We start from the raw sequence: 21,740 nt of genomic DNA, 5'->3' as shown, positions 1-21,740 counted from the left end.
GTGACTCTGCCCTCTTTGTCTAGTTTGGATGATACTTTCCGCAGAGCTCCAAGCCTTTGTCCAGCCTTGTTTGAAATAGTGGAAAGGTGTTTATCCCACACCAACTTGCTGTCAATATTAACACCAAGGATTACTAGCTCCTTCTTTAAATCCAGCTTGCAGTTCCCAAAATACAGGTTGGGGTTAGATGGATTCCTTTTCCTAGACATCACCATCGCTTGCACTTAGTAGGCTCAAAGGTGACATTCCAGTTGCCTGCCCAGGCCTTCATCCTGTCAAGATTCCTATTCAGGCCTGCTGCCACTGTATTACTCTCTCCTGCTCTAAATGGTGCAAATAGTGTGGAGTCGTCAGTGTACAGGTATAGCTTGTTACTGCATGCATCAACCAAGTCATCAATACAGATGGAAAACAGAAGTGGCCCAAGTATTGAACGCGGTGGTACAGATGCATTGATGGTTGAAGAATCAGAAGCCTGACCAGAAATAACAATGTTGATGGTCCATCCATGAAGGTAGCTCTGCAGCCATCTAAGCAGCTTTATAGATATTCCTTTGGATCTCAGCTTAACACAGAGTCCATTATGCCAGACCTTGTCAAAAGCTCCTTTGGCATCCAGGGCTATGACACACATTTCTCCACCTTTGTCTAAGAAGGTGTTCCATGTTTGAGATAAGGTGGTGAGGAGATCGGCTGTACTGTGATCAGGTATAAATCCATACTGCCTACTTGAAATTAAGTTGTTACGGAGTAGGTAGTTTTGAACTTGTTTGTGGACTGCTGCTTCCATTACCTTACTGATGATACCAAGTAAGGATATGGAGTGATAATTTGTAGGATCAGCTCTGGAATCCTGCCTGTGTACTGGTGTTACTGATGCTATTTTCCATTGTTCTGGGAATACACCACTCGAGAAACATAGCTGGAAGACTGATCTGGGACTCACATATTCCAGTACAGCGTGGGTAGGATTCCCGTAATGGACAGCACCCATGCATGACTTTGTTTAACATGAGGGGGCTTATGCATGGGCAACTACCTCACAGTCCTTGACAGATTGGGGTCAGGGTTCAGTGGCATGGACTGCAGGACGACTGGAGACCCTTCACTGCTGTTGTGATGTCTCATCATCTTCTGCCAGCACCACTATTGATGTCTTGGTTGTATGCCGTGTTGGGAACCTCACCCTTGACCTTACCACTGTGGGTGACCCTACCATGAGCTAAGTGCCAGATGGCTAAACTCCAGACAGCATCACTCTCAGGAGTTCAGGAACTCATGAACCTCTCCACAATGAAGAGGTGAGCCCTGGTGAAGAGTTGTGCTGTAACATCTGCGCAAGACCTCTAAACTTGTTTCTTTTCTCCAAAACCCCATTTAGTTCCAGTGTTTATGCTGATGTGATCCGGTCTTGTTCCTGGTGTCCTGCCGGGTTTAGAATTTGGTAGACTTTCACCCCTCTGTGCCAGGCAGATCCACTCACCGTGCCAGCTGCCTGGTTTGGTGTACACCCACTTAGCACCTGTGGGTGGCATCTGGTGGGCAATGTTTGACAGAGAGCACAGGTAGAAATGCAGCAGGAAGTCAGAAGTTTTAATAACACTCAGAGGGCCCTGGAAGTCGAAGCTGTGGAAGATCACTACATAAGAGAAAGCAGGAGGGGCAATGTACTTTATAAGATAATGGAAGGGGTGTTAGATCTCCTCAAGCACTTAAAAGTACCCACAGAGCACTACAGCACAGAAACAAGCCCTTCAGCTCATATAGTCCATGCTGGCCTGATCTTCTGCCTAGTCCTATCTACCTCTACACAGACCATAGCCCTCCATACTGCTCTCCATGTACTTATCAAAATTTATAAATTTTGGGACTTTGCTTTGTAGATCCAGAACTGGCTTGCCCACAGAGGGCAAAGAGTGGTTGTAGACAGTTCATATTCTGCATGGAGGTCAGTGACCAGTGGAGTGCCTCAGAGATCTGTTCTGGGACCCCTTCCCTTCGTGATTTTTATAATGACCTGGATGAGGAAGTGGAGGGATTGGTTAATAAATTTGCTGATGACACAAAGGTTGGGGGTGCTGTTGATTGTGTGGAGGGCTGTCAGAAGTTACAACTGGACATTGACAGGAGGCAAAACTGGGCTGAGAAGTGGCAGATGGAGTTCAACCCAGATAAGTGTGAGGTGGTTCATTTTGGTAGGTCAAATAGGATGGCAGAATATAGTATTAATGGTAAGACTCTTGGCAGTGTGGACGATCAGAGGGATCTTGGGGTCCGAGTCCATAGGACTTTCAAAGCTGCTGTGCAGGTTGACTCTGTGGTTGAGAAGGCATATGGTGCATTGGCCTTCACCAACTGTGGAATTGAGTTTAAGAGCTGAGAGGTAATGTTACAGCTATTTAGGACCCTGGTCAGATCACACTTGGGGTACTGCGCTTTCTGGTCACCTCACTACAGGAAGGATGTGGAAACCATAGAAAGGGTGCAGAGGAGATTCACAAGGGTGTTGCCTGGATTGGGGAGCATGCCTTATGAGAAAAGGTTCAGTGAACTCGGCCTTTTCTCCTTGGAGCAGCAGAAGATGAGAGTTGACCTGATAGAGGTATATAGATATATAAGATGATGAGAGGCATTGATTGTGTGGATAGTCAGAGGCTTTTTCCCAGGGCTGAAATAGCTAACATGAGAGGGCACAGTTTTAGGGTGCTTGGAAGTAGGTACAGAGATGTCAGGGGTAAGTTTTTTTTTACGCAGAGAGTGGTGAGTGTGTGGAATGGGCTGCAGCGATGCTGGTGGAGGCAGGTACAATAGGGTCCTTTAAGAGACTCCTGGATAGGTACATGGAGCTCAGAAAAATAGAGGGCTATGGGTACATTTCTAGATAATTCAATACATGTTTGGCACAGTATTGTGGGCTGAAGGGCCTGTATTGTGCTGTAGGTTTTCTATGTTTCTCTAAATGTTGAAATTGAATCTGCATTCACCACTTGCGGTTGTAGCTTATTCCAGTCTCATCACCTCAGAATGATGCAGTTCCCCCTCATGATTCCCTTAGACATTTCAGTTTCACACTTAACCCATGACCTCTAGTTCTAGTCTCACCCAACCTCAGTGGACAAAGCCTGCTTGCATTTATCCTATCTATACTCCTCATAATTTTGTATACCTCTTATATATACTCCCCTCTTTCTCCTACACTCCAGGATATAAAGTCCTAACCTATTCAACATTTCCCAAGACCCAGCAATATACCTGTAAATTTTCTCTGTTCTCTTTCAATCTTATTGACACCTTTCCAGAACTGCATACAACACTCCATATTATGCCTCACCAATGTCTTATACCGCTTCAACATAACATCCCAACTCCTGTACTCAAAACTTTGATTTATGGAGGGCAGTGTGCCGACAGCTCTCTTCACAACTCTTTCAAGAAAGTGCTGCTTTTGTGGTGCATCTCAGTGGCACTAGCCCATCAGATGGAAATCTGGCATTGATGATGCCTGCTGAAATTTCCTTTACAGCTCCAGTTGTGGAGGAGCACGAGAACCCTGGATTCTGCAACAAGACTGGACTAAAACTGATAAATGCACTGGGTTTTCAAAGTTTTAGAAAAGATAGAGAAGGTGGTGAAGGTGGTAAAGGGTGGGGGGGGGGGGTAGGGTTGGAGTTGCACTACTAATCAGGAGCAATAGCATAGTTGCACTCAGCCGAGACATCATGGAGGGTTCAGACACTGAGTCCATTTGGGTAGAACTCAGGAATAGGAAGGGTGCAATCACACTGATGGGGTTGTACTACCGATCCCCCCAGTAGCCACCAGGATACTGAGGAATAGATTTGTAAACAGATTAAAAATAAAAGGTTGTTATAATGGGCAATATCAACTTCCCTGATATAAACTGGCACCTTAGTTAGTGCAAGGGGTTTAGAGGGGGGCAGAATTTGTCAAGTGTATCCAGGAGGTCTTATTAAATCAATAGGTGAATGGTGCAACGAGGCGGGGGGGCTGTACTGGGTAATGAACCTAGCCAGGTACCTGACCTTTTGGTGGGTGAGCAGCTGGGGAACAGTGACCACAACTCCTTGGATTTCAGGATAGCTATAGATAAGGATAGGTATGGTCCTTGCGTGAGAGTTTTAAATTGGAGTAGGGCAAATTACGAGCGCATAAAACGAAGAAGAGTTAATTAGGAATACTTTTTCTCTGGAAAGTCCACATCAGACATGTGGAGGGTGTTTCAAGATTAATTGAACAGACTACAGGTATGTTCCTGTTAGAAGGAAGGACAAGGATGGAAAGGTTCGAGACCCTTGGATGTCCAGAGAGGTGACGAATTTAGTTAAGAAAAAAGAAACATATGTAAAGCTTCAGAAGTTGGGATCAAACAGAGCCCATGAGGATTACAAATAAGCCAGAAAAGAACTAAAGGGAAATAGGAAAGCCAGAAGGGGCCATGAAAAGTCCTCGACAAGTAGGATTAATGTGAATCCCAAGGCACTCTATACACACACCAAGAGTAAGAGGATAACTAGGGAGAGGGTGGAACAACTTAAGGACAAAGCGGGAAACATTTCAGAGAATATGAGTGAGGTACTTAATGAGCACTTTGCTTCAGTGTTTACCAAGGAAAAGGACATGGAGGACCAGATTAGTGCTGAGTGTATAAATAAGTTAGAATATTTAGAGGTCAGGGAGGAGGAAGCTGGCGTGCAGGGCTATGAACGACATGAAGGAAATCTGGAAGTCCAACCTGACCAGGGGGTTTAAAAAGGGGATTTTCATAGTAGTCATAGAGTCCATTCTCATGTACGGATGTGAGACGTGGACACTCACCAAGACTATGACTCTAGATGGCTGCTATACACAAATGCTCCGAATGGCTCTTGACGTGAGTTGGCAACAGCACATGACGAACATCGAGCTCTACAACAACCTACCGGTGCACACTACTAAAATCGAGGTGAGAATACTGCAACTAGCGGGGCACTGTCTACGTCAGCCCGAGCTACCTGCCAGCCTAGTCATCATATGGGAGCCCAAGCATGGGAGGATGAACCTTGGGTGCCCTCCCAAGACTATGGTCAACACGCTCCTAGAGGACAGTGGTGCGGCTGATGTGAACTGAACACACTGATGAGGGAGAGGGAGAAGTGGAGAGTCCGTTATCGTGCTCGACGCCGGCCCCTTAGGCCTGAGTCGACGTAGTAGTAGAGGAGGAAGTGTTGAGCCTCCTAATGAGTATTAAGGTGGATAAGACCCCAGAGCCTGAAGAAGTTTACCCCAGGTTATTGAAGAAAGCAAGAGATAAGATTGATGGGGCCTTGATTAGTATCTTCATGTCCTCTCTAGCCACAGGTGAGCTCCTGGAGGACTGACAAGTAGCTAAAGTTGTATGTCAATTTAAGAAGGGAGTAAGGGAAAATCTTGGGAACTACATCAGTTGTAGGGAAATAGCTGGAGAAAATTCTTAGGGATAGGATATATGAGGATTTAGAAGCCCATGGCCTAATTAGGGAGAGTCAGCATAGGTTTGTGCATGGCAGGTCATGTCTTACCAAATTGATTGAGGTTTTTGATAAGGTGACAAGAGAGATTGGTGAAGGTAGGCCAGTGAATGTTGTTTACTTGGATTTTAGTAAGGCGTTTGACAAAGTCCCTCATAGAAGACTAATACAGCAGATTAGGATGCATGGGGTCTGCGACAAATTGGCTGTTTGGATTCAGAACCGGCTCCTGCATAGAAGACACAGGGTAGCAGTCAAAAGGACTCATTCAAGCTGCAGGTATGTAATTAGTGGTGTTCCGCAGGGATCTCTGCTGTTTGTATATAAAATAAAATGTAGATGGGTGGGTTAGTAAGTTTGTGGATGATACCAAGATTGGTAGAGTTGAGGATAGTGGAGAAGTCTGGCAAAGAGTACACTGTGAAATAGATAATTTGCAGATATAGGCAGAGAAATGGCAGATGGAGTTTAACCCAGGTGAATGTGAGATGTTACACCTCGGTGGGGCAAATGCAAGAGAACAGTACACTGTTAAGGGTAAGGTCCACAACAGTGTTGCTGAGCAGAGAAATCTTGGGATCTCAAAGCTCCTTGAAAGTGGCTACACAGGTCAATAAGGTGGTTAAGAAGGCTTATAGAATGCTTGCTTTTACTAGTTGAAGCACTGAATTCAAAAGTGAAGAGAGTATGCTGCAACTTTATAAAACTCTGATTAGGCCACATCTGGAGTATTGCACACAGTTCTGGTCACCTCACTACAGGAAGGATGTTGAGGCTTTGGGGAGGGTGCAGAAGAGGTTACCAGGATGCTCCCTGGTTTAGAGGGCATGTGCTATCATGAGAGGCTGGACAAACTTGGGTTGAGTGGAGATCTGAAAGAAGTTGAGAGGTATAGATAGAGTAGACAGGGAGTATCTGTTTCCCCAGGGTAGAAATGTCTAGTACCAAAGGGCATGCATAGAAGGTGAGAGGGGGTAGATTCAGAGGGGATATGAGGGGTAAGTTTTTTTACTCGAGAGAGCAGTGGATGACTGGAACGCACTGCCTGGTATGGTGGTAGAGGCAAATACATTAGAGGCTTTAAAGAGATGTTTTGAAAGGTGTATGGATGTGCAGATATGGGGGTGGGGGGAGGATATGGACAGTGCGTAGGTTGGGGGGATTAGTTTTGGGTATTTTTTTGATTTAGTCTTTAGCTGGTTGGCACAACACTGAGGGCCAAAAGGCCTATTCCTGTGCCGTACTGTTCTATGTTCTAATCCTACTAGCGCCTAAACTTTCTTAGAATAATATGTAGATTCAGCATTACATCCAATACTTTGACAAACAGTTATAGATGCAGTGGAGAGTATCCTGACACATTGCATCACAGCCTGGTATGGAAACACCAATGTCCAAGTATAGAAAAGCCTTCAATACAGTACTGGATACAGCCCAGTCCATCACAGAGAAAGCCATCACATTCACTGAGCACGTCTACAAGGAGTGCCGCCACAGGAAAGCAGCCTCCAGCACCAGGGAGCCCACCATCCACGCCTGGCTCTCTTTTTGTTACTACCATCGGGCAGGAGGTACAGGAGCCTCAGGTCCTACACCACCAGGTTCAGGAACAGTTAATACCCTTCAACTATCAGGCTCCTGAACCAGCGTGGGTAACGTTACTCACCTCAACACTTTAATTGATTACTGATTTAAACCTTGTTCACTGTAAGTGCAACCTGGCAGTATAATGGGCAAGGCTAATCAGCTGATGGACTGATTTAAAATCTCACTTGTAACCAGCCATCCTTTCATTGCGGCCTAAGTGACCATACACAGCTACTAAATGCCTCCTCAGTGTGATATCCATTTGGTTAAAAACAATTCTTGATGACAGGTTAACACGAGGAAATCTGCAGATGCTGGAACGTCAAGCAACCCACATAAAAGTTGCTGGTGAACGCAGCAGGCCAGGCAGCATCTCTAGGAAGAGGTACAGTCGACATTTTGGGCCGAGACCCTTCGTCAGGACTAACGGAAAGAAGAGCTAGTAAGAGATGCTACTCTTCTCTTACTAGCTCTTCTTTCGTTAGTCCTGACGAAGGGTCTCGGCCCAAAATGTCGACTGTACCTCTTCCTAGAGATGCTGCCTGGCCTTGACGACAGGTTCCCAGCTTTTAAATGCGGGGGCAGGGGGCGATGTTCCAGAAAGGCCAAGACGCATTCCCCATAATCCTAATTCAGTTTGGTAACTTGGTGAGTTAGCCCCCTGCACCAGATTCACTGGACCAATATCAAAGTGACACCTCCCGACCCACCCCTGCTCCTGCCTCCCCGTGTAAGAGTGTACAACTGCTGAAGGTAAACAGAACAGAGACAGACCAACACAGTCTCATGCAGTACACTGGCTTTTTATTCCATGCATTTTTTCTGTTGTCTTTACTCTTCTGACGCCCCCCTCCACATCACCCAAATCCAATCGCTTGAGTCAGCTCTGCTGCTGTCAGGAGATCCAAGGTGAAAGTGGATCGAGCCAGATAGCCATACCCTCAGTGGATGGAGGGGGGGACGGAGGGAACACAGGTGAAATTCTCTGGAGTCCATGGTGCCAGGTGGATCTTGAAATTTAGTACAAAAGGAATCTACAATACTGTCTCCTAAGTGCAAGGGTGATCAATAATTTGTGGTTACTCCACAACAGGGAGGGTGGTGACTTTACCAAAAATGGTAAAGGAAAGTCAGATGTGAGACTTTGGTGGAGTACATTTCAAGTGGGGAAGAAAAACTCCTGTCAATTATATATATATATATATATATATATATATATATATATATTTTTACACACACGTTTTGCAGAAAGGTCCAAACCGAGCCCGTGCTTCACACACACACCGCCTTTCCCACTTAATGTCTCTAATTGGCTGCTTTTGTCAACTTCAATTGCATGGGTCGATGTTTGGGAATATCTCATCTCACTTCCCTCCCCCAAAGAAGAGGGAGCACATGAAAAATTCAAATCAAAACAGCCAGACTTCGGTTTATTAAGGGGAACAAATGCTAAGGCACAGAGATGTTCTTTTTAGGATCTAGTGAGACTTCAGGGGCAGCTGATCAGGACTCAATATGATTTTATTGAATAGCGGAACAGGTTTGGTGGAAGAAGATCAGTGTTGCTGTATTCACAGTATTGTTGGTTCACTGGTAGACAGATCCACATTGGATCAGGGCCAGCTGGTGGGACACAAGGAAAGAGTTGTGCCCACTCTGAACAAATGCAAGCAGGAATCCTAGTAGGACACATGACCGGGGGTGACAATGATGAGACAAGAGTATAAAAAAAAAATCACAGTTTTGAAACCAAATGCTGAACTGATCTATGTGTTAAGTTGGAGCAAGGGCAACAGAGGCTCAGAGTTGCAGTTTGGGATCTTGTTCGGTGTGGTAGCAGAACCCAAACAGTGAGCATTACACCCTTCCCCCACCCCCCAAACAAGGTAAGTGGCTCCACTCCACTCTCACAATATCAAATGAAAGAGGAAGAGCAGAGGTGGGGTAGTGAGCAGAGGGAGAGAGCACAGACACAGAAAAGAGGGTGAGAGGGAGAAGAGAGAGGTAGATGGTGAAAGGGAGGGTAGAAGGGAGAGACAGGCAGCTGAGAGAGAAAATGGCGCGAGGTCAGCAGAGGAACAGAGGGGAGAGGGAGAGGGCAAGGGAGAATGAATTGAAGCAGAGGGGTAAGTACAGGAACAAAGACTGAGTGGTTCAGGGACTGAGGAGTGGTGAAGGATAGGGGCTGTTGGTGGAGGTTTTGGAGCAGTGGTGGAAGACTCTAAGTCTCCCAAGATATGAAAACAATATTTAGGGTGATGTGTCTGGAAATGCACAGGTTAAAATTTGACATATTCTAAAAACAAAGCAGTGCATTAAATGAGGGAATGGGCTGGAATTCAGGATGGAGAAGTACAGGTACATTGGTGCGAGGTGAGTGCCTGGCGGAATCAAGTCTCTCTTCCCAACTTGTCTGGACAGAGGAACGAACCCTAGACCGCGATGTGGTTAAAGATCAAAGGGACGGGGCAAGTCTGAATGCTGCTATTTTGGATGCTGCAAAGGTCAGTGTGAGCAGATGTAAACCAGGGCAGAAGATCAAAGAGAGGGACATTAAATCATTAGAAAAATTATTGTTCCATACATTTCCTTGTAATACTTTGCAGTTATAAAATAACTGGGAATGTTTCTTTTGTGAACTGGAGATAGTTTCTTGTTGGATAGTTGTTCCCCCAGGAAGGTGGAGCAGCCTGAAGAAGGACACATTGGTCAACTGATACTGGGAGCCTAATGGATGCTGGCTGTCCTGTGATGGTGCCTCCTGGGCTGCACGAATTGAAAACTCTGCCACAATGATCTGAGCTCCTCAAGGGACTGGATGTCCCAGGGAGAGAGGAAGTTCATGGGGCGGAAACTTAGGAAGCAAAGTTCAAATGAACTTTTGTACAACAGGCTCATAGGCTGGAGGTGAGGGAAGAATTCCCTTGTCTTTACAACCAACAATAGTGTCAAACAGGCTCGTTCTTGGAGCAGAGGCAGGGCTGTGGAAAACGAGGTGTGTGTTAAAACACAAGTGCAGCACAACACTGCAGCAAAGCTCATGTCTCTTGTTCCCGGGCTGCAAACTCATGCGAGGAGACCAGATTTCACCTTTAAATCCCGCCTGCTGAAGAAGGAAGCATCCCGCCTGTGCGGTGCTCCCACAGCGCTGACCATAGAGAAGTACTGAACCACCTTTCCGACCACCAGCTTTGCACCTTGTTCAGAGCCTCGGCCACCACCACCCCAACCCCTCACTTCAGTCCCTGCCCCCATGTGATGTGATGCACTCCAGCCGAAGCTCAAAGGAACCAGAGACGGACAAATACAATTCACAGATCCTTCGGGGGGTGGGGGGGGGGAGGGGGTGGGGGGGGAGGGAGAGGGGGGAAGAAAACAAAAAATTCTGATCTACAGAAAAAAAAACACAATTAAAACCTCAGTGATAAGTTAAGAATTCTGATGTAGTCCAGCTACAGAACCAAAAAGAATAATTTAAAATGATCTGATACTGTTTTTGCATTAATGAGCCATTGTAAAATTACACAGGTACTAAAATCTGTGAAAGAATGATTAGAGTCTACATTTCCACAGACTGTAAACAAATATGAAAAGAGCAATTATACATTACATATGGAGAGAGCAAGAACCATCCAGACTATCCGATTCAGGCTTTTCCAACACTGCCAGTTTGGTTACTTCACCAATGAAAATCTCTCAGAAGTGTACTAAATAAATATTTGAACGTAAAATAATCCTGCAAGGCGCTGAGGAACAGACAGCTACATGAACTAATGGAAAAGTCCAATGGCATCTCTGCACACGCAGGGATTGAGCAAGTTAGGATATCTTTGCGACGCACAGTTCTCTGCTCTCCTGAGGTCCTCTTGCTCACAATTGCTTTGGTCTGCTCTCACAGGACAACTGAACTACTCACGCAGTGGTATACTGAGGGATCCAAGGGCTTTCCTGGAACTGGACTGCTTCCGAGATCCAGTTGCCCCATCAATTACCGGTAAACACGCTTCCTGCATCTCAGAGATATTAACGAGAAATATTCACCCAGTCAACACTGACAGGGACAGCAACGGCCTAGGCTGCAGGTGTCACACTATTTAGATAAAGAGTGATAATTACGCAGGATCGAGTTACATTTGCATATAATCAGTGTGAAGGGTGGGGAAATTGGGTTGTTTCTACATAGAACGTTCATCAGTTTGGGAACTGATCGGTATGTTCAGATATATGTGATACATGTTATATATGGTGCTGGCTGGATCTAATCTAACTTGAGGGATCCAAGGGCTTTTAATCTGAATTTGATGTTTGCCTTGTGATACAGGTCTTCAAATCCACAGTGCCGGGGGAGAGATACTGGCAGAAGTACTGAATGGCACCCTCTAGGCTAGAGTGAGAGTCACCAGGGTGTAGAGGGGTCCAGTGAGAGAGAGGGCAGGGAAACACAACACCCATCATTGAGTCACAAGGCTGTCACTTGACATTGGGAACTCACTGTCCTCCCAGGGTAAATATTTCAGAAGGGACACAGGAATCCTATCCAAGTGGCCACTCTCTGGTCATGGGCTGACACACAGACAGAACATTCTCCCTTTGGACCCTCATGGGGGCTGGGGGGGAGGGGGGGGATGTGATTCTCTCCACCTGATATCCAAGGGCTTACAGGTTATCCACGGTATCATGAACAAATTTACCCATCACACCGGAACGAACCGTTCCCTGCAGCCTGCAGCCGATAGTGGGTCTGTCCGAGTTGCCCACTGCCTCAGTCAGCCAAATGTCAGGGATCTAAATAATACACAATCAAAACTGGAAGATAGTTAGCAGAGTAAAAGCCTGAAAGGGACGTGCTTCTCTGGAGGTTTTGACATTTGCACATCGAAACACAGTGCCCTGCACAGACAGAGCAAGGTGGCTCAGACTGAAGCCTGTGCTGACAGAGGGACGTATCTCCCACCGAACACTAGGCCAAGCAGAAATCATCAGTTTACAACAATTCAATTCTTCCTGTGGAGAAGCCAGAGCCACCCCCACCTCTGAGGCGATGAAATAATGGTGAGCTCCATCCAGGAGGGCTCCCGAGACCGGTTTCCCGGTGGAATGGTCGATGCTTGGTCCGACACCATGTAAACCAGCTTCCCCGTCCGATGAAGCAATGAGGAGCACGTCCTGGGGAGGGGCAGCTGTTGTATCGGTCGGCGACAGATGGACCTTGTGCTTGGAGAGGAACTTGTTCTGGGCTAACTTTTCACGGCAACCAGTACTGCGTCCAGCAAGGCAGGGGAGGCAGCTGATGGAGGAGCCCACTCGATGGGCATTTCGTTTCGGGGTCTCACCCCTCATCCCAGCTTGACTTGCCTCATCTAGGATCAGTCGGAGCGATGTGGGAGATTTGGTGACAGACCATGCCTACATCGCCTGGTGCACTCCTGGGACACGTTCACGGGAAAGGAGGGAGAGAGGGGGCAGCGGACATGCTCACTCAGCTGCCCTCTCTCGCAACATCACCCAACCTGCCTTCAGTTTGAGGAGGACTGGAGGAAGAGAAAAGAAGAACTCGAGGATGAGGAAGAGAAGGGAGTGGGGAGTTCCTTGAAAAATATTTCCCAGGGTAGGGACGGTAAAGCTCCCTCTGCAGTGTCCCACTGAACATTTTCAGGGCATGGGTTGGACAGAGTGCATTTCCCCACACACACTCCATGGGTGGTGTCAGCGTAGGTTGGATACATAGTAAAATTCCTCTACAATCAACCTGTCAGCCACACCCCAGTCAGTACCATCGCCTTCAGAGTGGTGCCCCTGACTACTCTGTGACAGCCACCTTCCGCTGCCTGAGGTCAGCACTGGTCTCCCGAAAGAACTAAACTCTCCTCCAAAGAAGAGGCCAAGTGCTGACAGATTCTTACAGAAGCAGATGTCACCCACTTTGTTATAGGCTGTATTTGAGTGCTGGTCACTGGGGCCCAGGGCCAGAACTAGACTTACTGGATCATCCTGGCCTGTTTCCGGTTGGGCACCGAAACTTTGCCATCATTCAGGCAAAATGTTCTGACGGACTGAGTTAAGCACAGGTTTCAGTCGGTCTACATTTTGGTCTCGAGCTTCTCTGTGGTCCCGTTGAAGGATACAGGGCCAGAAAAGAATCAGCCAAATGCTTTTCAGTTTCCCGTGGACGCTGACTGGCGTGCAGAGTATTTTCAGTTTCTACTTGTTTTGTTTTTCGGATTTCTAAAATTAAGAAGGCCTTTTCCCCACTCAAAGCACAGTGCACGTTGGGGACACGCTCCTCAGAACCACTAGGAATGATGAGACAATGGGAACTTCTGCAACTGATAGGGGAAGAGAACTACAGATGGGGTTGAGGTAGTAGCCTCAAATTTAGTTGCTTTGCTTTGTGTAGATTTCTCTCAGCTCTCCACCCCCTCGCAGCAAGGTATCTGCAGTTTGGTGCTCCACACCTCACAGAGGGAACCCTTCGATAATTCGCCCGCTCACCCCTGTGGTGTCTGGATCCCTTCTGCAGACAGTTTTGTTCATTACTGCCGCCCCAGCTCTCTGACCAGTGTCACTCAGCTGAGTTCCCCAGAGAGTGGCGCTTTGCTGGCTGTCAAACTCCTTCCAATGCCACCCCCCAACGAGGCCTTTTGCCTTTACACTGAACCAGTTAGTGTTCGTAAGGCTGAAGTGTGCATCTTCAGTGTTTTGTCTGCACCTGTGAGTGACGGGAGTAGCCTCATCCTATGAGCCCTGACCCAGTTTGGTCTCTTTTTACCCTGTTACATCGGTCAGTCTTCGGCTGAAGCAGCAGTACAGGTTAATGTTGGTCCATAATCTTTTGCCCTGAGCCTTGGGCTTCATGCAGTATAACGATTAAGACTAGCGATGTCTTGTCCATCTTCTTTGCCCCTCCATGTCTCTTAAGTACTTGATATTTTTACAGTATGAAGTGTCAAACAAAAATAAATTGTTAATGTTACACTAGCTACATTATTGAACAAAGTGGATCCCTGCCATACTTGATTGAAATGATGGTGAACTCTACAATTACTTCATCACAACTTGACATCGAAGAGTCTCGAGTCTCTGTGTTATTGCAGTTTGTTCCCATGGGATGTTCAGATAGTCTTTTGTGTGTGTGAGCGTGTGTTCTCCTTGACCTTTCCACACACTCTCCAGGCAGAACTCACTCCCTGCCTGTGCCAGTCCTCACCAGGTGGACGAGCTGCACGCTTTCCCTCGGCGGACGGTCGCATCTGAACACTCAGCCTCCGAGGAGTCGCACTCCGATTCTGCCAAGGGGCCGGGGTTCTAAGGGGGACACAAACGCCAGACTTTAGGGTCACAAGAGCGCAATGACTTCCACCTCCACATGGCCTCTCTCACAGTGTTCTTTCATTCAGGAGGTGCACCATCTACAGTTCCGTCTCAGATCCCCACCGCCACCCCGGCCATATCCTCTTGACAATGCTGCCTAAAGGTGGGGAGCACCAGAGCGTAAAGATACACATCTCAGGGTTCAGCACAGTTTTCTCCCCACTACCGTCAGGTTCTTCAACTCACCTGAAGCATCATTACTTCAGACTACATATTTCTCACTGAATTCTCTCAGATTCCAGGAATGAAAAGGTTAACTTATCAGGAGCGTTTGATGGCTTTGGGCCTGTTCTCTCCCGAGTCTAGATGAATTTGGGGCAGGGGAGACCTGATTGAAACCTATTAAATATTGAAAGGCCCAGATAGAGTGGATGTGGTGAGGATGTTTCCTATACTGAGGGAGTCTAGGAGCAGAGGGCACAGCCTCAGAATAGAAGGATGCAAAGGCTGATTCCAGAATTGAGGGGTTTAGACTATGAGGAGAGATTGAGTTGCCTGGGACTGTACTCGCTGGAATTCAGAAGGATGAGAGGATATCTCATAGAAACATATAAAATTATGAAAAGGATGGATAAAATAGAGGCAGGAAAGTTGTTTCCACTGGTAGGCGAGACTAGAACTGGGGGGACATAGCCTTAAGATTCGGGAGAGTAGATTGAGCATGGAGATAAGGAGGAACTGCTTTTCCCAGAGAGTGGTGAATCTGCGGAATTCTCTGCCCAAAGTGAAAATGGAGGCTACCTCAAGTAAATATATTTAAGACAAGGTTGGATAGATTTTTGCATAGTAGGGGAATTAAAGGTTATGGGGAAAAGGCAGGTAGGTGGAGATGAGTCCATGGCCAGATCAGCCGTGATCTTATTGAATGGCGGAGCAGGCTCGATGGGCCAGATTCAACTCCTATTTCTTATGATGTCCTCTTAGAACAGAGATGAGGAGGAATTTCTTTAGCCAGAGAATGGTGAATCTGTGGAATTCATTGCCACAGGCAGCGGTGGAGGCCAAGTCATTCGGTGTATTTAAAGCAGAGGTTGAGAGTTTTTGATTAGGAAAGGTGTCAAAGGTTACAGAAAGGCAGAAAAATTGGATTAGAGGGATAATAAATCAGGCATGATGGAATGGTCAAACAGAATCGAGGGGCTGAATGTCTTATGATCAACGTGCTAGTGTCATTAGCTTATTGTATAAATTTTGCATAATTTATGTTAAGTTATGTTTGTCTTGTACTGGGATGGTGCCTCAGAAAGCTAATTTTCATGGCATTTATATACCCTGGGTATGAATCAAAAAAAGCTCAAACTTGACAATAAGCTCTTTGCAGATTTATTCAGTCTACCTCCGCTCCAGGTTACTGACCTCTGACATTGTTCGAACACCTTTCATAGGGTCTCCTGTTAACCAGCTGTACCATCAGGAAATAAACTTTACAAGATAGCTGAAGTTCCTCATTTCTGGAGGCATTTTAAAGGATCTCCTCTGCACCACTCCCAAAACTGGAATTAAATCTAATGACAGTTCACCGTAACCTCCTAGACTAAGGGTAGCCAAAGGATTCACGAGGCTCTTTAATGGGCCTGACAACCTGTCAACGCCTCCTCGGAGGACAGTGCTCCCACTCTCCTGTGAATCTACCTGGAGCAGAGCATTGGAACAATAGCCTGCTGGTGAGATATGGGGATGTGTGTGCATGGGTGGGTGTAAGGGAGGAATGGGGCTCGTTTTGCTGTTGTTGCTTGTTGTGTTCTGCCAAGCACTGTGGGCGTGCTGGATTGGCACCGGAATGTATGGTGACACTGCGGGCTGCCCTCACAGCACAGCTCATCATAAACACAGGAGATTGTGCAGATGCCAGAAATCCAGAGTAACACACACAAAATCACACATGGTCAGTCTACCTCCCCTGCTGAGTTCTGTCTGTTAAATCAAATGACTGTATGGTTCAATGCATACGTGATGATCAAAAGGAATCTGAATCTCACCTCGTGGCAGTGTTCTTCCGCACACAGCTTCCCCAGCGATATCTGAGTCTTCACCCTGCGCACTGCCGACTCCTTGTCGGACAGTCCGTCGGACTGCGTGGATATCTCGATGGGGATCTCCGGGGTGTGTGACAGCATGTCTTCAAGCTTCTCCTCCATCCGCTCCTCGTTGTTGTTGCTCAGCCCGTCGGGGGTGCCGCTGTACGAGTGGTCACTGGTATTGCCCTCCTCCCCGTCCGACACTGAGAAGTTCTCCGAGCTGAAGGTGGAATACGACTGGCAGCTGCTCATGCAGCGGTGGGGCCTGAGGGGATACGGAGAGAACGCAGTTCTCAGAACCCGGGCAAGGCAAGAGGTGCTTGACCTCACCACCCCTCTGATCCACTTTAACTCTCTCCCCTCCCACTAACCACTGCGCTGCCGTGGCCCTTCACCTCTGCACTATGCCTGCCATTCAGTCTGGAGGTCAGATTCAGCACTAGAATGATGTGAATTTATGTTCAACTCAGTCCAGTTATTTTTTTGATCCACAGTTTTACTTTCCACAGACAAGAGTCACCTAAGGGCCCTTTTTCTAGATCCAATTTACTATTTATATATAACCATATAACAATTACAGCATGGAAACAGGCCATCTCGGCCCTTCTTGTCCGTGTCGAACTCTTACTCTCACCTAGTCCCACCGACCTGCACTCAGCCCATAACCCTCCATTCCTTTCCTGTCCATATATCTGTCCAATTTAACTTTAACCGACAACATCGAACCTGCCTCAACCACTTCTGCTGGAAGGTCGTTCCACACAGCTACCACTCCCTGAGTAACGAAGTTCCCCCTCATGTCACCCCTAAACTTTTTGCCCTTTAACTCTCAACTCATGTCCTCTTGTTTGAATCTCCCCCACTCTTAATGGAAAACGCCTATCCACGTCAACTCTATCTATCCCCCTCATAATTTTAAGTACCTTTATCAGTCCCCGCTCAACCTTCTACGCTCCAAAGTATAAAGACCCAACCCAGGCAACATTTTAGTAAATCTCCTCTGTACTCTCTCAATTTTATTGACATCTTTCCTATAATTCGGTGACCAGAACTGTACACAATACTCCAGATTTGGCCTTACCAGTGCCTTATACAAATTCAACATTACATCCTAACTCCTATACTCAATGCTCTGATTTATAAAGACCAGCAAACCAAAAGCTTTCTTCACCAACCTATCCACATGAGATTCCAAATGGCAATGCCTCAAGAAAGCGGTATCCATCATTAAGGACCCCCATCACCCAGGGAAGACATCATTGCTATCATCAGGAACCTGAAGTCAACAGTAACATTTTAGGAAGAGCTTCTTCCCTGCCACCATCAGATTTCTGAACGGACAATGAACTAATGTACGAACACCATCACTCTCTTTGCTCTTTTTGCGGTACTTATTTAAATTTTTATATATATACACTGTATACTTACTGTAATTTATATTTTTTATGTATTGCATGGTTATCCTGGCACAAAACAACAAATTTTGTAACATACACCAGTGATATTCAACCTGATTCTGATCCTGAGTTCTGGGTTCCCTTCTGCCAATGGTATTTCATCCACAAAAATGGACATGAAGTAATCATGCAGCAAGGACACTATTTCCTCACTGTCCAATATAGACCCAACTACATCCATTTTAATCAGTCTACGTTTCCCTTTCCTAACCAATCTCCCTTAATAAAATATTTTTATCTGTTTGTTTTGATATCTCTGTGCAAGATGCTTCATATGCCTTTTGCGTCTTTTATTACATTTGCTGCATTTGTTTGCCTCGCTATACAGCTCTCACTGTGTTCTGGATTTATTCTCTAAAGCCAGAGTCAGAGTCATACAGCACAGAAACACCAAATAAAGGTCGACTGTCACACACCCATTTACACCCACCTCACTTTCTTCTTCTCACATGCCCATCAGCCTTCCCCAGTTTCTACTATTCATCAGCATGGTAGGGCCCTTGAAAGTGTCGTAGAGCAGAAGCCTAGGGAGATAGGGACATGGTTCCCCTGAAGGAGGCGTAGGTAGACAGGGTGGGGAAGAAGGCATTTGGCACTTGTGCCTTCATCTGTCAGGGCACCGGGTACAAGAGATGGGAAGTCATGCTATAACAGTACCAGACACTGGTGAGACCAGTCCTGGTTGCACAGTATGGGAGAGGAGTCCTTAAGCTAGAGAAGGTACAAAAAAATCGTAAGGATGTAATTCAGACTGAAGGGCTTGAGTTATAAAGAGAGATGGATATTTATTCGACTGAGAGATACAGTGCACTTCCAACCCAATGAGCCACATCGCCTAGCAACCCACCTATTTAACAGCAGGGCAATTTACAACAAACAATTAACCTACTAACCGGTCCAACTTTGGACTGCGGGAGGAAACTGGAGCACCCGGAGGAAACCCACGGGGTCACAGGGAGAACGTACAAACTCCTGACAGACGGCGCCAGAACAGAACTCTGAACTCTAATGGCGTTGCGCTGCTGTGGATAGACTGGGACTTTTCCCCCTGGAATGTGGGCTGAGGAGCCTTAAAGAAGGTTATAAAATCATGAGGGGCATAGGTAACAGTGAATTATTACAGTCTTATCACTGGTATCAGAGTCTAAAATTATGCAGCACAAGTTTGAGGTGAGGAGAAAGACTTAAAAGGGATCTGAGGATTAGAGGGGTGATGAGTACGTGAAATGAGCTGCCAGAGACCGTGGTAGAGACAGATACAATTCCAATATTTCAAAGACCGTTGGACAGGTACAGTACATGGGTAGGAAATGTATGGAGAGATCTGATCCAAAGGGCCTGTTGTGTGTTGTACAACTCGATGAGTGAGGCACTTAACCTACTGACCCGAACCCCTTTGGGATGTGGGAAGAAACTGGAACATCCAAAGGAAACTCAGGTGGGATGGGCACAGGGAGAACTTGCTAACTCCACACAGACAGCAGCCGAGGCCAGGATCAAACCAGCGTCACTGGGACTATGAGGCAGTGGTCTCTACTGGCTGCACCATGGTGCCATCCCAGTTTGAGGACTGGCTTCAATGCTGTAGCAGTGGAGGAGTCCGTTTCAGTTTTCCTGCTCTTTGTCATTGGAACAGTGATGGTCACTGGAGAGTACGTGTGGGAGGGGGGAGCTCAGCATGGTTCCTGCTGCCGTTACATTGTCTTCCAACACTGTGGCTAACAGCAGGAGGGTACTGGGGGCATGGTGATGGAGTTGTGATCCACTTTTATACCATAGGTCAGCATGGAGGGTTGTCATAGATGGGGACCATAAGACAGAGCAGAACCAGGCCATTCAGCCCATCGTCTGCTCTGCTATCCCACCATGGTCGACTTATTAACCCCATTCCCTGCCCCCGCTCTGTAACCTTTGATTCTCTTACTAATCAAGAACTCATCAACCTCCGCTTTAAATATACCCACTGACTTGGCCTCCACAGCCATCTGGGGCAATGAATCACATAGATTCACCACCCTCTGGCTAAAGAAATTCTCTATTCTAAGGGGACGTCCTTGTATTCTGAGGCTGTGCCCCCTGGTTCTGTGTTTAGAGACAACCTGTCCTTCTGGCCAGCTGCCCACGTGGTCAGCTCAGGTGGCCAACAGCCGGTTGACCTGTTTAGCAGTGAGCAGAGGAGAGCCCTGATTCTATCAGCCCACAGCAATCATGGCACTTACAGGCCCAGGAGCAGTAGGGCCTTGAAGGATTGGATGTGGTCCTCTCCTCAAGGTCGCTGTTACTCGTGCAGTCAATGAGCTCAGCTCCACGTTAGAGCTGGAAGGTTTAAGGACAGGTAGCAAAGTTACAAAGCGGAAACCTGCATGATGAGGTGCTTAGGGTACAGAGCTCAGCTCAGGGCAGTCTGAGAACAAGTAAAGTGCCAAAAAAACAGAAAATAGAAGGGAAAAAGTGAAGTAAAAATGAAGGTTCACTGGAAAATAACACATGGAACAGTGGAGGAGATCAGAAGGTCAGGCAGCATCTATGGAGGGGAGTAAACAGTCGGTGTTTTTCGCCGAGAATCTTCATCAGCACTGGAAAGGAAAAGGAAGGGGTACAAACCCGCAGGTGATAGGGAAGGTGGGAGTGTGGGGATGAAGTAACAAGCTGGGAGGTGGAAGATGTAAAGGGCTGAAGAAGGAGGAATCTAATGGGAGAGAACAGTGGAGAATGGAAGGAAGGAAAGCAGAAGGGGAATCGGAGGAAGGTGATGGGCAGGTGAGGAGAAGAGAAGGGGTGAGAGGGGAACCAGAATGAGGAAGAGAAAATGAGAGAAGGGGTAGGGGAAAAAAGTCACCAGAGGTTTGAGAATTCATGTTCGAGGCATCAGCTTGGAGGCTACCCAGATGGAATATGAAGAGTTACTCCTCCATTCTGAATTTGGCCTAATCATGATGGTAGAGGAGGCCATGGACAGACACGTCTCCATGGGAATGCGAAGTCAAATTGAAATGGGTAGCCACAAGATTTCCAGCATCTGCAGAATCTCTTGTGGAATGGAATTATTAATGTTTTAAGTTGAAACACTGCATCAGGACTGAGAGTGCAGAAGGGAGATTTTAATTTAGTGGGATTGACCTCCAGAGGGTTATTCCCCACCCCTTTTTTCTCCCCTTCCAACCACAATTCCCATTTTAGTCCCCTTTGCCTCAACCTCATCCGCTACCTCAGCCCACATCACCTATTGTCATTCCCCCTCTTCCTCTTGGTTTCATCCACCCATTGCACAGAGAGGCTCCCCCATCTCCCACCACACTCACTGTCTGGTCTTTGTACCATTTGCCATTCACCTCTTCCCAATGGTTCCCATCCTCACCTATCACAGTCCAGCACTGGGAGCTCTTAAGACCGTAACACCATAAAACAAAGGAGCAGAAGTCGGCCATTCGGCCCATCGAGTCTGCTCCGCCATTTTATCATGAGCTGATCCATTCTCCCATTTAGTCCCACTCCCCCGCCTTCTCACCACAACCTTTGATGCCCTGGCTACTCAAATACCTATCAATCTCTGCTTTAAATACACCCACTGACTTGGCCTCCACCCCGCCCGTGGAAACAAATTCCATAGATTCACCACCCTCTGGCTAAAAAAATTTCTTCGCATCTCTATTCTGAATGAGCACCCTTCAATCCTTAAGTCATACCCTCTCATACTAGACTCCCCCACCATGGGAAACAATTTTGCCACATCCACTCTGTCCATGCCTTTCAACATTCGAAATGTTTCTATGAGGTCCCCCCTCATTCTTCTAAACTCC

At 46.8% G+C, this 21,740-nt stretch overlaps 1 protein-coding gene across 5 annotated transcripts in view; it reads right to left on the bottom strand.

Moving 5' to 3' along the window:
• Window positions 1-7,891: 7,891 nt before the first annotated feature.
• Window positions 7,892-21,740, bottom strand: part of map3k13 (mitogen-activated protein kinase kinase kinase 13) — a 200,642-nt gene continuing 186,793 nt past the window's right edge. For all 5 annotated transcript variants that reach the window (XM_072261192.1, XM_072261194.1, XM_072261191.1 and 2 more), the window contains 2 exons: window positions 16,445-16,748; window positions 7,892-14,399 (listed from right to left, as the gene is read on the bottom strand). In XM_072261192.1, the coding sequence (XP_072117293.1) occupies window positions 14,298-14,399; window positions 16,445-16,748 (406 nt within the window). In that variant the 3' untranslated portion in view covers window positions 7,892-14,297. The remainder of the gene's footprint in view (window positions 14,400-16,444; window positions 16,749-21,740) is intronic.

Source organism: Mobula birostris, chromosome 6, assembly GCF_030028105.1.
Source record: "Mobula birostris isolate sMobBir1 chromosome 6, sMobBir1.hap1, whole genome shotgun sequence".
NCBI classification, from domain to species: Eukaryota; Metazoa; Chordata; class Chondrichthyes; order Myliobatiformes; family Myliobatidae; genus Mobula; species Mobula birostris.
Note: the sequence above shows the minus strand (reverse complement) of the source record. Positions and strands in the feature narration are given on the sequence as shown.